Source organism: Rhinolophus sinicus, chromosome 2 (assembly GCF_057876585.1).
Source record: "Rhinolophus sinicus isolate RSI-liver-muscle chromosome 2, RSI-T2T, whole genome shotgun sequence".
Classification (NCBI taxonomy): Eukaryota; Metazoa; Chordata; class Mammalia; order Chiroptera; family Rhinolophidae; genus Rhinolophus; species Rhinolophus sinicus.
In genome coordinates, this window is record NC_142502.1 from 125,788,155 (window position 1) to 125,803,213 (window position 15,059).

The 15,059-nt window shown below is 48.2% G+C and overlaps 1 protein-coding gene across 2 annotated transcripts in view; it reads left to right on the forward strand.

Annotated features, from left to right (window-relative positions):
- Positions 1 to 15,059, forward strand: part of SH3RF3 (SH3 domain containing ring finger 3) — a 368,321-nt gene that overhangs the window by 349,494 nt on the left and 3,768 nt on the right. For both annotated transcript variants that reach the window (XM_019715017.3, XM_019715016.3), the window contains one exon: positions 6,277 to 6,611. In XM_019715017.3, the coding sequence (XP_019570576.3) occupies positions 6,277 to 6,611 (335 nt within the window). The remainder of the gene's footprint in view (positions 1 to 6,276; positions 6,612 to 15,059) is intronic.

A 15,059-nucleotide genomic window follows, 5' to 3' on the forward strand; every position in this document is an offset into this window, starting at 1 on the left:
CATCTGAGAAGTATTTGGCCATCTTCCTAACTCATTCTGCGTCCTTTATTGTTCTGTCTGCTGCATCAGCCACAATACTGATGTTAGTTGACAGCTTGCTAATGGGTGAGAATAAGCATAGGGTTTGGCACAAAGTCGAGGCTGGAAACCAAAAGGAATCTGCCACGGCCACACAGGCACAGAGCCAGCTCAGGGCACACGTCTCGCCACTTCCTGTCTCCAGCTGGCAGGAGCTGTTATCACCTTCCCTCTAAACGCCTTGTTACCATCACCAGTGCCACCTGTGACCCCACGTTCCGACTCAGGCGCCTCAGAAGCTCCGCCACCTCCAAGGCCCTCAGCTTCCTGTTCCCCTCCCATCCCACCACCTCAGCCTCCAGCGCAGCTCCTGGCAGTTCCCACTGTCTACCAAGCGAACTTCAAGCCCCTCAGTGGCCCTCAAGGCCACCGAAATGTGCTGTCCCCTGCCTTTCTCATCTCACCAGGCACTGCACACCTTTTGACAAGGTCTGCTCCTTCCACACTTTCTCATTCTTCACCTGGAGCACCTCACCCGCCAGCCCATGCCCTCTCATTACGTCTGTATCAGCCCAGTTTTCAAGGCCACCTCCTCCTTTAGAATCTAATTAATAGCAAAACTTCTCCCTGGTTCATCACATCCAGTACCATTATGTTCAAAGCAACAGGCTGTAATTTTTCCTTTATGTTTCATCTCAAATGAAAAAGAAACAATGTTTGACATAATAAGTCAAACAATACAAAAGTGCGTAATAACAGAAGCTAAATACTACCCCTGGCCTCGCGCCTGTGCCAGATGTTCACGGCCTGGAGGTAGCGTTTCTGTGTTTTCCTCCGTCAGTCTACCGATGCTCTCAGGTGTCAACACATGATCTGAACATGACCGAGACAACTGTCTCCTGGGTCTCAGCTCATGCAAATGTCATTTCATGCACCTGGCAGAGTGAAAAATGTGTGATTGTGTTTGATCCTTTGTTCTCAAAGGTAAATGGTTCTCAGTTACCCTTCTGACATTGAGAAAAGCTGCACCCATCCCATGTGGGCAGTCAGTTTAGGATTCTGCAGGTTGAGATTTTCCTGGATTACGCAGACTAAGCCTTGCAAATTAAGTTTGTGTCTCCGTGCTGCCTACTATATCTGGCCTAGGGTTCAGTGCATGCCTGACCAATGATTTTAAATATTGCCCTAAGCAAAAAAAAAAAGTTAAGAAGATAAATCTGTCTGAAAGAAATGGTGCCATGGCCACCTCCTTTAGTATGGGTCAGTGAAGGAGACAACTTGATAGAAACGTGGCACGTATAGGTCACATTTACAGGTTTGCTTCATTTTAATGACATGAACTGTACCCCTGAAACATTTAGTAACACATTTTATAAATCAAATTCTATTCCCTTTGGCTTCTTATAATTTCAGAAACAGTTTTCCATAATTTCTGATTGACTTTTAACTGGCAATAGTTCTTAATTTAAGCTTTAAATTTCTTTTTCCTCTTGCCAAGTTTTTATATTAATGTTCTGTAAAACAATTAAGGCCCCAAGGGCAGCCCCTATATTAAACTTAACAAAAAAAACTATTATTTTATCATTCATAAAACATTTTACAGTTTTCCTATAATGAATGAACACCTTCAAATCTTTTTTTAACATTAGATTTCCAGATGATTTTTTTCAAAGTAGGATATGACTTTATTTCAAGGTGTGTATACACAATGTGTGTGTGTGCGCCCGCTCACGTGCATGCACAAACATGTAGCTTTTCTTAATGTAACTCATAAGCCCTTTATTCTCTAACATGATGTTCTGTTTATATGCTCAGGGAGGCTTTCAGGTCTATATGTGTAGTTTGACAACCAGAACTTCTGGAATGGCCTCATCTTCTGCCTGGTGTGGCTCACCTTGCCTGCTGAGCTCCTTGCCTCTCAAAGTGCGGCGGGGGAGGTCGGCCTCTCCAGGGAGCTGGTTAGTCAGCTCCGATGGTAGATCAGAGTCAGCCCTGCAGTGTACCCTATATTCAAACGCACTATTTTAAAATGTATGCATGTCCCCTGGGCTGGGGCACTAAGTAGGTGCTCAATAAACCGTAGTTTCCCCTTTTTTATCACCTTCCCATGACGCTGGTCCCTTCTCTGTGTTTTCACATCACAGTTTATAGTCTTCTGAAATCATGTATCAGAGTTGCACAGATGACCATTGGCTTCTAATTAATCGCTTGCTGGGTTCTGTATCAGAATCACTTTTTATGTCCCCATTTCAGAACTGCTGAATCAAAATCTTTAAGGGTAAGGCCCTAAATTTACATTTTATCCAACTCCCTGGTTAGTTCTCTGTACACACAGTTGGAGAGCCAAGAGCCGCTGCATTGCCCCATGTGTTCTCCCAAGACAAGGCAAGGGTTAATGGTGAGAGACTGGATTTAACAAAAATGTATTGGGAGCTAATAAGGTCCCAGGTATTTTGCAAAACCTAAAAATATCCAAACACATCGTAAAAACAGCAAGGTAATCAATATTTGTGAGATGCATTAATGGTTTAAAAAGCATGCTTGCATTTGTCATCTTAACTCCGTGAGGCAAACAGTGTCCATGGAGCTGGGACTCAGAGCTGGGCCTTCGTATGGCCAGCCTGGGGCCTCTCCTGTGCTCCTGGCCCTGTCAGCCCAGCGTGTGCGTGTGCGAGCTGTGATGGGGGAGGGGAAGCTAGGTGATCCTGGTGGTTAAGTGCATGGGGAGCTTGGGAGGGCTTGTCAGAGGAGGGCCCATCCCTGCTGGGAGGCGCTACCCCATCACTAATTTGGAGAGAAGACAGGATGAGTGCGCCTTTCTCTGCAGATGTGTCTCCCTCCCACGGCAGGACTCGAGGGGCATTTTTTCCCCCACAGTTCAGGCTAGGGTGGCAACCAAGACTGAAATGAGCAGACCTTGGCTTTTCAGAGCGTCACTGGGATGGTATGGAAAGTGATCCACCCTCAAGAGGGAGGATTTGAGCCACAGCTGGAGACAGCAGAATGCTTCCAGGACAGCTGTGTAGGAAAGCACTGACTCCCAAAAATGTAACAGAGCTCCCATTCTGTGCATCTCACGGGCCCATGAAAGTCCCTAATTTAGTCCTTGGTCTTAGGAGAGACCCCAGGAAAGCCATCTTTCTTTGACATAAACTTTAGCCCATATCAACCCTGAATTGCATCCTCTAAAACCTCTTATGCTTCCATGATGTTGCCCCTAAAATTGAGTCTTTTCTAGCTGCCCTCAAAGTGCCTGTTAGCTGATTCTTACCTGTGTCACCCAGAGCAGGACGACCACCAGGGAAGTGTCTGGAGCGGCCATATTCACATTCCATGGATTGTGCATGGTGATGGCTAGTATGCTGAACTCCCCAGCAGTTTGTAATATCCGGATGCTTATGGCATTAGCAGAATTCTGTCATGGACAGTTTTCCAGCCATGAGATCAGTGTTTGCCAAAATCAAAGTAAGGAAACGATCAGTCATATTTACTCATGGAGAACTTACACAGGAAGATTATCCATCGCAATTGCCCAGCTCTTTCCAAACACAAAGCCGAGGCTGGACTCATTGCAAACATGCCAAGTAGCCCAGTGGTTCAGTGTTCTCTCAGCTTCACTGCACACTACACTGAAGCACGGCTGTGGTGCCAGGGCTTTCTGTCCCATGGCCATGCCTTGCAAGCAAGCGTTGATTGATCGAATCTGTTCTCTGCTCATAAGGCAGGACACCCTTGAAGGAGTCATAAGAGCTCTCCTGCTGTCTGAGCTCACTTCATCCAGCACTTATTGAGCACCTGCTGTGTTCTAGGCAGCATTCTAGGCACTGGGGATACTGCAATGAACAAAAACACAGCCCCTGCCCCCAACACTTATATTCTAGAGGGGAGCCTGGGAAGGAATGAAAAGCTACTTAGGCCTTCTAGGAGAAGAGGAATAAGAAGTGGGCAGGAAAAGGCTGGATGGAGGGGGCTGGCAGGAAGCCAAGACAGGTGGTGAAGGTGGGATTTGAGGGTTGGGGCCCCTGACTGCTGGGCCCGAAGGACCATGAGCCATCAGATGCTACCCCTCACACCCATGCTGTGTCCTCCCACCTCCAATCCACTCTGCTTTATGGTCTCAGGTTAGGAGACTGTCGTCATGAGGAGCCAGACACCCACTGCCAGCTGCCTGCACCTTTCAGTAGTGGTGGCCTCCGGAGCCCCAGCTACTCCTTGGGGAACCGGGATGCCCTGAAGCAACCTCTGAGCCACCTGCATGGCGCCCCCTAGTGGCTAATTTCTGAAGCTCTCTTAAGTGTGCCCAAGCTCCACTTTCTCAAGGGTGTTGAAACGGCTGAGCTGGGCAAAGTGAACACACAGGGTTACCCTGTGCTGCATCACCCTGCACCCACCTGCTCCCCACCAGGCCTGGGGCTTGCCCATACCAGCCTTTTCTCATCATGTACAGTATTTAGGACATCTGCTTCCATCCTTTCTTTTAATATCAGTGCTAGTGGGGAAAAACGTATGACTGGCTTGTTCATATTAAAGTGTTAATGACTTAGCTTAAGGCTATGCACGTTCCTAGACATGTGCATTTTAAGGAAGTTTCAGCACCACTGACTCCTGCCAGTAGCTTCTAACCATGACCAGGAAGGTGGAAAGAGGAAATCTTACATCTGTCCCACTCGGCGTCCACTGAGCCCTATAACCAAAGCAGTCCCTTTGGTGCCATCACTGACCCAGTGGCAATAGTTTCAGACTTCAATGCACTACCGCCCTCTTACACCACACCCATATCCATCTGCCACCTAACTGCCATTGGACATTAGAACACTAAATTCCAATGAAGCCATGATACTGTTCAAATTCCAAAGCACGCACACGGTTCTAACAGCACCTCTCCGTGTGTGCATTCCCTTTCACACACCCACATGCACCCACTGTGCACACGAGGCCCAGCCTCAAGTAAATATGATTCTTTTCTCTCACATCTGGAATTTCCTTAGCGTGTCAATGGTGACATTGTAAGCACTTCCGTGTACTCCCCACAGGCGCTGCTGAGGAAGGCCAAGGTGAGACGCCTGCTCACTTCCAGTGCTGCACAGAATTTAGGGCAGGTAGAAGCGCAGACATGATAGCTGCGCTGGGCCACCCAAGGGCACTGCCTGGGTGCTGGTGAGGGTTGGCATCGCCACCCCAGCCTGACTCTCAGGGGTCTGTGGAGAGCCTGAGTCCACACAACGTGAGATGCAGGGGAGACACTCCTTCAGAGCCAAGACTGTACTGGGTCTGGGGTGTCAGACGAACACCCGTGCTGGGTGTCCACCTGCACATGGCCGTTTAGAGTGGGTGGAGGGAGTCATCTGTGGGAACCGGGAATGATTCCTGGACCTGGAGCGGGGTCTGAGTGTCCTAATGGGATGACGCTGAGACAGGATTCAGTTTTGTAAAGGCAGGTCCTTCCAATTATTTCTTTGGTTTTCTGTGTAAGGAGCCATGTCCTGAATGGTGTCATATCCCTTAAGGTAGGAAAGACACCTGCCCCATGATGAGATTTCACCAGGGTATTTCCCAGTGACAGAATTCAGAGCACGGGGAGGACAGTACCCTCAGCAGGGGGCCCCCCTCAGCTCAGGGCAACGCTCCTCCCTGGCCTGCACATAGTCTCCCGAGGCATGTAAGAGATGTACACACAACACACACACACACACACACACACACGCACGCACACATGCTGCAGGTTTCCTGTATCGTACAAGTGACGGTGCACAGGAGATTTTACCTACCGTGCTGCCCAGGGATTCCAAAGGAAGCTGTGCCTGGGATCCCCAAGGCTTGAGGAAGTGAATCTCAGGAAGCCTAATGCAGGAAAATTAACCCTGAGCTGCGAAGTCCACTAAGAAAAACTAGGTGAGGAGAAACCAAATTGTGTTGACTGGTGGGTCCTCTGACACAGCAAATGAAGTAGCCGCGCTGGGACATGGTCCTGCTGGTGGGCAGAGCATGGTCAGGGACTGTCCCCTGCAGCATCCTGTCCTGGAAACGGCACCTCCGGCCTAGCCAGGGGCTTCCTGGGTTTGTTTTGGGCCAGGTTTGGAGAAAGGAAGGAAAAACAAAAGAGTTGGGAAAGCTTTCAGTCTTAACTTTGTTTTCTTTCTCTATCCAGCTTTACAAAATTATGCTTAAAGTTTCCAAAAGGACTATACTTCTCTCATTAACAACAAAGGCACTTAGAGGCATTAACTCACTGGGTTTCAATTCTGTCTTTCTCTCCAGAAAGAGAAGAAGAGTGGACTACTGAAACTTCTAGCTGGGGCGTCCACCAAGAAGAAGTCTCGCTCCCCACCGTCCATCTCTCCCACCCATGACCCCCAGCTGGCAGTAGACGCCTCACTGCAGGGCGCAGTGGGGCCTGAGGTGTCTTCGCTGTCCATCCATGGCCGGGCAGGATCCTGCCCCATAGAGAGCGAGATGCAGGGGGCAATGGGGATGGAGCCCCTGCACAGAAAGGCGGGCTCCTTGGATCTGAACTTCTCCTCATCCCCTTCCAAGCAAGCCCTTCTCTCCATGGCTGCCATCCGCCCTGAGCCCAAGCCGTTACCCAGAGAGAGGTAAGGGTCGAGGATGGGCTTGCATCTGCTAGGACCTTGTTGTGGGTTGATCTCTGAAATCTGGAGCCACTTTGGGGGAGTAGGGACAACGGGGATTTTTCTGAAGATTAAATTGACCAGGCATCCCTCACTGGCCACATCCACTCAGCTCGATTATGAGCATCAGATAAAACAAGTTTGGGAACGAATGGGAGCATGTTTCATGATCTGAATCCATTTGGGCCCCTGGGCTGAGTTCCCATGGGCCAGTGTCCCCGCCCAGTAAACAGCTTTTTTTTAAAAAATCATTTTTTAAATAATTTTTTTCAATTACGTTTGACATACAATATTATATTAGCTTCAGGTGTATAACATAGTGATTAGACATTTATATAACTTACAAAGTGATCATCCTACAAAGCGATAAGTCTAGTACCCCTTGACACCATACACAGTTATTACAATATTATTGACTATATTCCCTATGCTGTACTTCACATCCCTGTGACTATACTACCAATTTGTCCTTCTTAATCCCTTCTCCCCCTCACCCATCCTTCCAACATCCCCTCCCACCTAGCAACCTCCAAAATGGTCTCTGTACTTTGGGCTTTGTTTGTTGTTCTTTTTCCAGTTCCCTTAGGTATAAAGTTAGACTGTTTATTTGAGATTTTTCTTGTTTCTTTAGGTATGCCTGCATTGCTATGAATTTCCCTCTTAGGGCTGCTTTCATGTGTACTATAGATTTTGGGTTGTTTGGGTTGTTTCATTTTCTTGTCTCAAGGTATCTTTTGATTTCTTCCTTGATCTCGTTGTTGACCCATTCATTGCTTAGTATTTGGCCTCCATGTGTTTGTGTGAAGTTCAGTTTTTTTCTTGTAATTGATTTCCAGTTTCATACCATTGTAGTCAGAGAAGACTCTTGATATGATTTCAGTCTTCGTAAATTGATTGAGACTTGTTTTGTAGCCTAACATGTGTTCTATCTTTCAAAAATGTTCCATGTGCACATAAAAAGAATGTATATTCTGCTGCTTGGGGGCGAAATGCTCTAAAAATATCAATTAAATCCATCTTGTCTGCTGTCATTTCCATGTTGATTTTTGTGTCTGGAAGACCTGTCCATTGGTGTCAGTGGGGTGTTAAAGTCAGTCCCTGCTATGATTGTGTTACTATTGGTCTCTGGTTTATGTCTGTCACTATTAGCTTTATATGAAGGTGCTATGTTGGGTGCATAAATGTTTACTAGGGTGATGTCCTCTTGTTGGATTGATCCCTTTGTCATTATGTTATGTCCTTCTTTGTCTCTTATTATAGTCTTTGTTTTAAGGTCTATTTTGTCCAATGTAAGTGTTGGTGTTGCTACTCCAGCTTTTTTCTCATTTCCATTAGTGAGAAATATATTTTTCCATCCCTTTACTTTCGGTCTATGTGTGTCTTTCTATCTGAGGTGTGTCTCTTGTAGACAGCATATGCATGGATCTTGTTTTCTTACCCGTTCAGCTACTCTATGTCTTATGATTGGAAATTTAATCCATTTACATTTGAAGTAACTGTAGTTATTGCCATTTTATTTATATTTTTGATCTTCTTTTGTTTGTTTATTTGTTTTACCCCTTCTTCTTCTTAAAGAAGTCCTTTTAACATTCCTTATAATACTGGCTTGGTGGTAATAAATTCTTTTAGTTTTTTCTTGTCTGGGAAACTCTTTATCTCTCCTTCAATTTTAAATGATAGCCTTACTGGGCAGAGTAGTGATGGTTGTAGGCCCTTATTTTTCATCACTTTGAATATCTCCTGCCACTCCCTTCTGGTCTGCAAAGTTTCTGTTGAGAAATCAGCTGACAGTCTTATGGGAGCTCCCTTATAAGTTACTAGCTGTGTTTCTCTTGCTGCTTTTAGGATTCTCTCTGTCTTTAACCTTTGCCATTTTAATTATGATGTGTCTTGGTGTGAGCATCTTTGAGTTCATCTTGTTTGGGACTCTGTGCTTTCTGGGTTTGTATGTCTATTTTCTTCACCAGGTTAGGGAAGTTTTCCATCATTATTTCTTCAAATAGGTTTTCAATTCCTTGTTCTCTCTCTTCTTCTGGTACCCCTGTGATATGAATGTTGGTACACCTGATGTTGTCCCAGGGGCCCCTTAAACTCTCCTCATTTTTTTGGATTCTTTTTTCTTTTTGTTGTCCTGATTGGGTGTTTTCTGCTACCTTATCGTCCAAATTGCTGAGTTGACCCTCTGTTTTATCTAATCTACTGTTGATTCCCTCTAATGTATTCTTTATTTTGCTTATTGTATTCTTCATATCTGACTGGTTCATTTCTATGTTTTCTGCCTCTATTTTTATGTTTCCTATCTCTTTGTTGAAGTTCTCCCTGAGATCATTGAGCATCCTTATAACCAGTGTTTTGGACTCGGCATCTGGTAGATTGCTTGTCTCCATTTCATTTAGTGTTTTTTTTTGTTTTTTTTTTCTGGAGCTTTGTTCTGATCTTTCATTTGGGGCATGTTTCTTTGACTCCGCATTTTGGCTGAATCCCTCAGTTTGTTTCTGTGTATTAGGTAGAACTGCTATGTTGCCTGGTCTCAGTAGAGTGGCCTTATGTAGTAGGTGTCATGTGGGGCCCAATGGCACAGTCTGCCATGTCACCTGTGCTGGGTGCTCCAGGTGTGTCCCTTGTATGGGTTGTGTGTGCCCTGTTGTTGTAGTTGAGTCTTGATTGCTGTTGGCACATCAGTGGGAGGGTTGACCCTCAGGCTGGTTGGTTGTGAGGACTGGCTATGACTAAAGTGGAGGAGGGGCCACTTGGTATGAGCTACAAAGTGATATGCAGATGGATGCCACTTGTGCTGGGCTTTGAAGTGTCTGGGAAAGGCTAAGCTGGGATATGAGTCCAGCTGCCATTAATGCAGGGCTTGGGGCTGCTTAGGAAGAGGTAGAGTGCACACCAAGGCCAGATGCTGCTTCTTTGGGATTTGTGAACCTTTGAAAGATTTTAGGAACATCTGCAGCATGAGCCAAGACAGGCCATTTATATGGAAAAGCCGCTGGAAGCCATTTTCATCGAACCACAAGTTGGGTAAGGTGGCATCTCAGGGAATCACCAGGGCAGGGAACAGGGAGTGGCTGACCTTGGCCTGTACCAGAGCCCCTCCAGCAAGGCCTCCACAACCAACACATCCAATGGCCAGCTTCAGACCACACCAGAGTACCACCCAACCACCTCCACAAACAACATACCCAAAGGACAGACTCGGCAAACACCAGAGTCCCATTAAGGCAAATCCTGTTCCTGAGGGTCAGCCCCTGCAAAAGAGCTTCTCCACTGTATGAAGACTTCTACCTTGGCAATATTTTGGAGTGGCTTTGAGCAATAGAGACACTTGCCACTTATCAGCCATTTCACCCCAAATAAGAGTTTCTGTTTCTTTGAGTCCCAGTTCCCCCCTATATAATAATGCCTATCTGATAGTTATAATATTTGTAAAACACCTAGATTAATACCTGGAAAATTATGAGTACATAAACAACAACAAAAACAACAGTAACAATGTATTACAATTACATTGTATATATATATATATATATATATATATATATATATATATATATATATAATTGTATATATACAATTACATTAAATCTATACTATTATATCATATGACATATATAATAGTACGATGCTGTCTGACACTCTCTCTCCCCTCTTCATTGCCACAGTCTTCCTTTCCCATATGTTCATACACACAGTGTATTCGTCATCTCCTCTTGCTGGCCTACAAATTGTTCAGTTTTGTTAGGATGTAAAAGTTTTTTGCTTTGATCTATTAGGTGTCATGGTAGGTAGAATAATGGCTCCCAAAGATGTCTGTGCCCTAATTCCCCCAAACCATGACTATGTTACTTTACATGGCAAGGAAGAATGAAGGTTGCAGATAGAAGATTGCTAACCTGTTGACTATAAAATAGACAGATTATCCTGGATTCTCTGAGAGGGGTCCAATGTGACCACAAGAGTTCTTATAAGTGAAAGAGAAGGCAAATGAGAAGGTCAAAGGAATGTGATTGGAGAAGGACTCAATCCGCCCGTGCTGTCCTTTAAGATGGAGGAAGAAGCCTCCAGCCCAGGAATGCAGGTAGCTTCTAGGAGCTGGAAAAGGCAAGGGGACACAGTCTCCGGAACGAATGCAGCCCTACTGAGACCTTGATTTTAGCCCCGTGAAACTGTGCTGGATGTCTGACTTAAAGAATCATAAGATAAGAAATTTTTGTTTTATTATGCCACCGAGTTTGCGGAAATTTGTTGTACCAGCAATAGGCAACTAATACATGTGTTGATATTAGAGTGTAGTGTCCAGGGTGTAGATATATTCTTATCATTTCCAAGTTCCTAGCAGGACACGGCTCGGTGATAACCACATTCCACCAACTTGGGGACCACTCTTCCTCAACAGTGCGGGAAGCAAGTGCTCTGAAAAGGGTACCATGCGGAGGGCCCCTACTGTCAGGGAGAGGAGCAGATGACACGGGAGGAAGACACTCCAAACCTCACACATAAGGCTCATTGTAATATGCAGTGGTAACAATTCATTCCGATTTTGAGCCTATTGATTACTTGGGTCTTATGTCTGAAAATTAGCTATGGCTGACATGACTTTAGCACAGGACAGTGTCTCATTGATTTATGGTGCCATGATCATGACACAGGAGTAGCTGCCGTCCTCCACTGTTCATTTGGCCTTTTATGGCTATAATAGGAGGTGTCAATTAGTTTTATGCAGCAGGAAAAATAGCTCAGTCTTGAAATGGTCTGGACAGAAACGTTGAATGCTCATCTCATATATATTCAGCCCACATCATCCATCTGGGCTCATTAAATCATTTAATTGCTCAGAAGCACCCAATTACTTTTTTTTTCCCTAACAAATTACATTTTTACATTTGCTTGTTTGTTTCACATCTGGCAGTTGAGGCAAAAACCAAAACTTGTGTTCGGAGTCTGAGAAATCATCTTACTCTTTGCCTTTTTTATTCCCTTGGTGAATTGAGAAAAGGAGACAAGTGTTTGGAAAGGGGGTGAAGGATGGCAGAAAGCCATGGGGAGGACCTGGGCTGGTCTTGGCGGTGACACACGAGTGTCGAGTGTCAGAGGCCTCTGAATGGTGCAGTCTGTGTGCAGTGCTGGCTGATCTCACAGGTTGTCACTCCATCCTGGAGGCCATCTGTCTTCCTGCAGGGAGTGGCCTGGCAGGCAGCTGTATGTGGCTGGGCTGGGAGGAGGGTAGGACTTGCACTCTCCTTCCTCTCCTCCTGTATTTGGCTCCCAGGGACAGCAGTGGAAACTGGCCCAACCGTCCTGCACCTGCAGCTGTTCCAAGGCACTTAAAGTGCCTGCTTGGCCCTGCTCCCTCAGCAGTAGGAACTCTCCGCACACCTGCCAAGTTAACCCCAGGAGCCACCTTCCTTTCTGCCCCGCACCCACCTTCCCGGAACAAGATGGGGCTGTGTGCCCTGGGAACTATGAACTCCCCAAGGATGGGCCTGGGTCTTCACTACCTATGCATCATCCCTGAGCTCCAGCACCGACTCCGTTTCCCCCAAACCATGACTTCTCTGTTCCATCCCAGATGGGCCAGTGCCCCAGGCCCTGCAAGCAGGTGGGGCTGAGGGATAATGTAGTCTTCTGAGTGTTTTTACTCTGCACTTTCTCAGACATCAGTGTATAAAATTCACTCCTAGAATTTGTTGAAAATCCACATTGCCTGGCCCCATTCCCCCAGCATCTTAGCAAGTAGGTCCAGGATGGAGCCCAGGAATCTGAGCCTGGGTCCTGAAGTCTATGGACAACACTTTGAGAAATGCTGACGTGGGATCTCTTTTGTTTTATAATGAATGTCCTAGTTTCATAGAGACCAGAATAAACCAGGGGAAGGGCTCCACATATAGAACTCCTTGAGGACCCTTCGGACAGCCTGCCGCCAGGACACTTAGATGATTTCCTTCAGGGGCCATTTGTGGCTGTGGCTGATGGGGGGAGGCAGGGACAGGGGGACAAGCCTTCACAGCGGGCCAGCAGCCCAAGGAAGACTGAGGGTAAAGGAGCCTCCCACCTTCCCCCACCCAGCCAGTGGGCCAGGCCCATGGCCCAGACACTGCCAGGGAGGAGGGGACAGCATAGCAGTGTCGCCTCAGGGTGGTCCCCTCCAATCCAGGTCAGGCCCCGGGCCTCTGAAATACCACTGCCGCGCAGATTGTCACTGCCTCAGGATTTCTGCAGCTGTCTTCAGAAGGGAAAGACAGATGGCACAGAGCGAGGAGATGGTTGAGTGGTGCGGTGGACAGCTGTGGGGGGGACACATCATCTGTGTGACTCTGGACTCGGTGATGCTCCCTGCGTTTGCAGGACTCAGGAAGATGATTTGGTGCCCTGTGGGTTGGGCAGGTCCCACTGTGCAGGAGCTGTAGCCACAGGCCTGGGAGCAGGGACAGCCACAGGGCAGGGGCTGTCAGTCTGGGGCAGGCCTCGGCCCCTAAGCAGAGGAGCTGCGGGCAGACAGTAGTTCAATGACCTGTTCTCCCCACCCAGCGCCCTGCACACATTTCAACTCCTATTACCTGCCATTGCCCACAGGAGGGGCATCAGCCAGACTGACGGCCAAGGAGCAAGATGCCCGACGGCCTGGGATTGGGTCATCTGTGAACGTGAGACGAGTGGGGGAGGAGCTGTTTACTGGGAAGCTGATAAGGAGCTGTGGGTGCTGTTGAGCCCACTGCGTATCCTGTCCCTCCGCCAGCAGCGAAAGCTTCTGGCCCCCGGCTGGCACTCATCTAGCTTCTGCCCTCCCTGCTCCTCCCACTCCCCCCAGCAGCCCCACCCTTCAAGCCACCAGTCCCACGTCCAGGCCTCCAGCCTCCCTCCCAGCGTGTGCGAACAGACCAGTGACTGGAAGACTCTGTACTGACGGCTGCTGGGGGCAGCGCCTGTTCTAAGGCCTGGCACGCAGCAGGGAGCAAGCGGCCACAGGTCCTGCCACCCATCACGGGGCTGGCATGCCACTTACTTGTGGGGGACCTACAAGTAAGGCCAATAGGTCATGGCAGGGCCTGCGGAAGGTGGGGAATGCTCTGGGAACAGGCAGGGCGGAGCATTCTGGGCAGAGGGGCAGCCTGTGCAGGAGCCCTGAGGTGGGCGTCCTGGGCTGCAGATAGGGGAGGTCCAAGGGAGCAGACGTGTGAAGGGCGATGGGAACATAGAAGCCTTTCTCCAATTTTGGCTTCTACGCAAAAAAGGGGAAACGACTACAGTATTCTGAGCAGAGGAGGGCCGTGGTCAACCTCGGGTTGTCACTTGTGTGACTGCTAAGTGGAGAGCAGGCTGCATGGAGTGAGAACAAAGCAGGCAGCCCAGAGTGGGGCCAGTGCAATAACCCGGAAGGACCCATAGGAACACCTATGGCAAGGTTGCCGGGAGAATGTGGCTGGAGCGACTGCACGCACGCTCTCCTGGGCAGCCCAGGCACAGCCCTCGGGACATTGCCTGGTCAGTCGGGGATCAATTATTGAGCACCTTGGCCCAGCCAGGCCGATCCTGCCCAGCCTGCCTCAGCCTACCTGTGTCTATAGCAGCTTTCAGCTGCACCCTGCCTTCCACCAAACCCACCCACATTTAATATTTGGACTTTGCTCAGGAGCCCCCAACTCCCGTGCCCTGCAGGGTGAGCACACCCCTCTCAGCACTTCCCATACAATCTTCACCAGCTGTACGGGTTGGGGGTGTAGGACCCAGTCAGATGTCAGGGCGCACACACTCCTGTGAGATCCCTGAGGAGCCAGGGAAGGCACAGTTGTCTGGAGTGGTGGAGACGGGACAATTCCTGTCAGGCTGGGGGCAGTGATGAATAGGGCACAAGGGTGCATGCTGGTTTCCCCTTGGTGGTGTTTTGGTAGCGCGTTGGTCCTCAGAGCAAGCACAGCTTCTGCTCAGCCTTACTACTCCTTCTCTGAGGCTTAGCGAGTGGGTGTGGGATGTGGGATGTGTGCTGACCCTAGGACTCTTGGCAAGATGCTGGAGAGGGTCAGACACTTGTCTCAGATTCAGGGAGCTGTCATGGGGGCAGCTCTCGGGGACAGTACTCAGCACCCACCCACCACCTGGACCCGCGGAGGTCCCTGGGGACACTTGGGGTCTGTGTTTTGTCTGGTCAGAGCTCAGGCCCACAGCCCTCCAGGTGCCTGGCAGACCATCTTACCACTTGGACTACATGTCATGTTGGTCTGAAAACAGGAACTCTACCGAGGCCTTGGAAGCCTCAGGGAAGGGCCCAGGTTTTGCAGGAATGAGATGTGTGAAAAGTTGGGCCTCGTTTAGGATGTGACCTCAGCCAGTTCAGGTGCTAAGGCCACAACATCTTATGATTTTTGGAGCACATTTTAAAAGAATGAGCATTTTACCAACACCGTGTTCAAA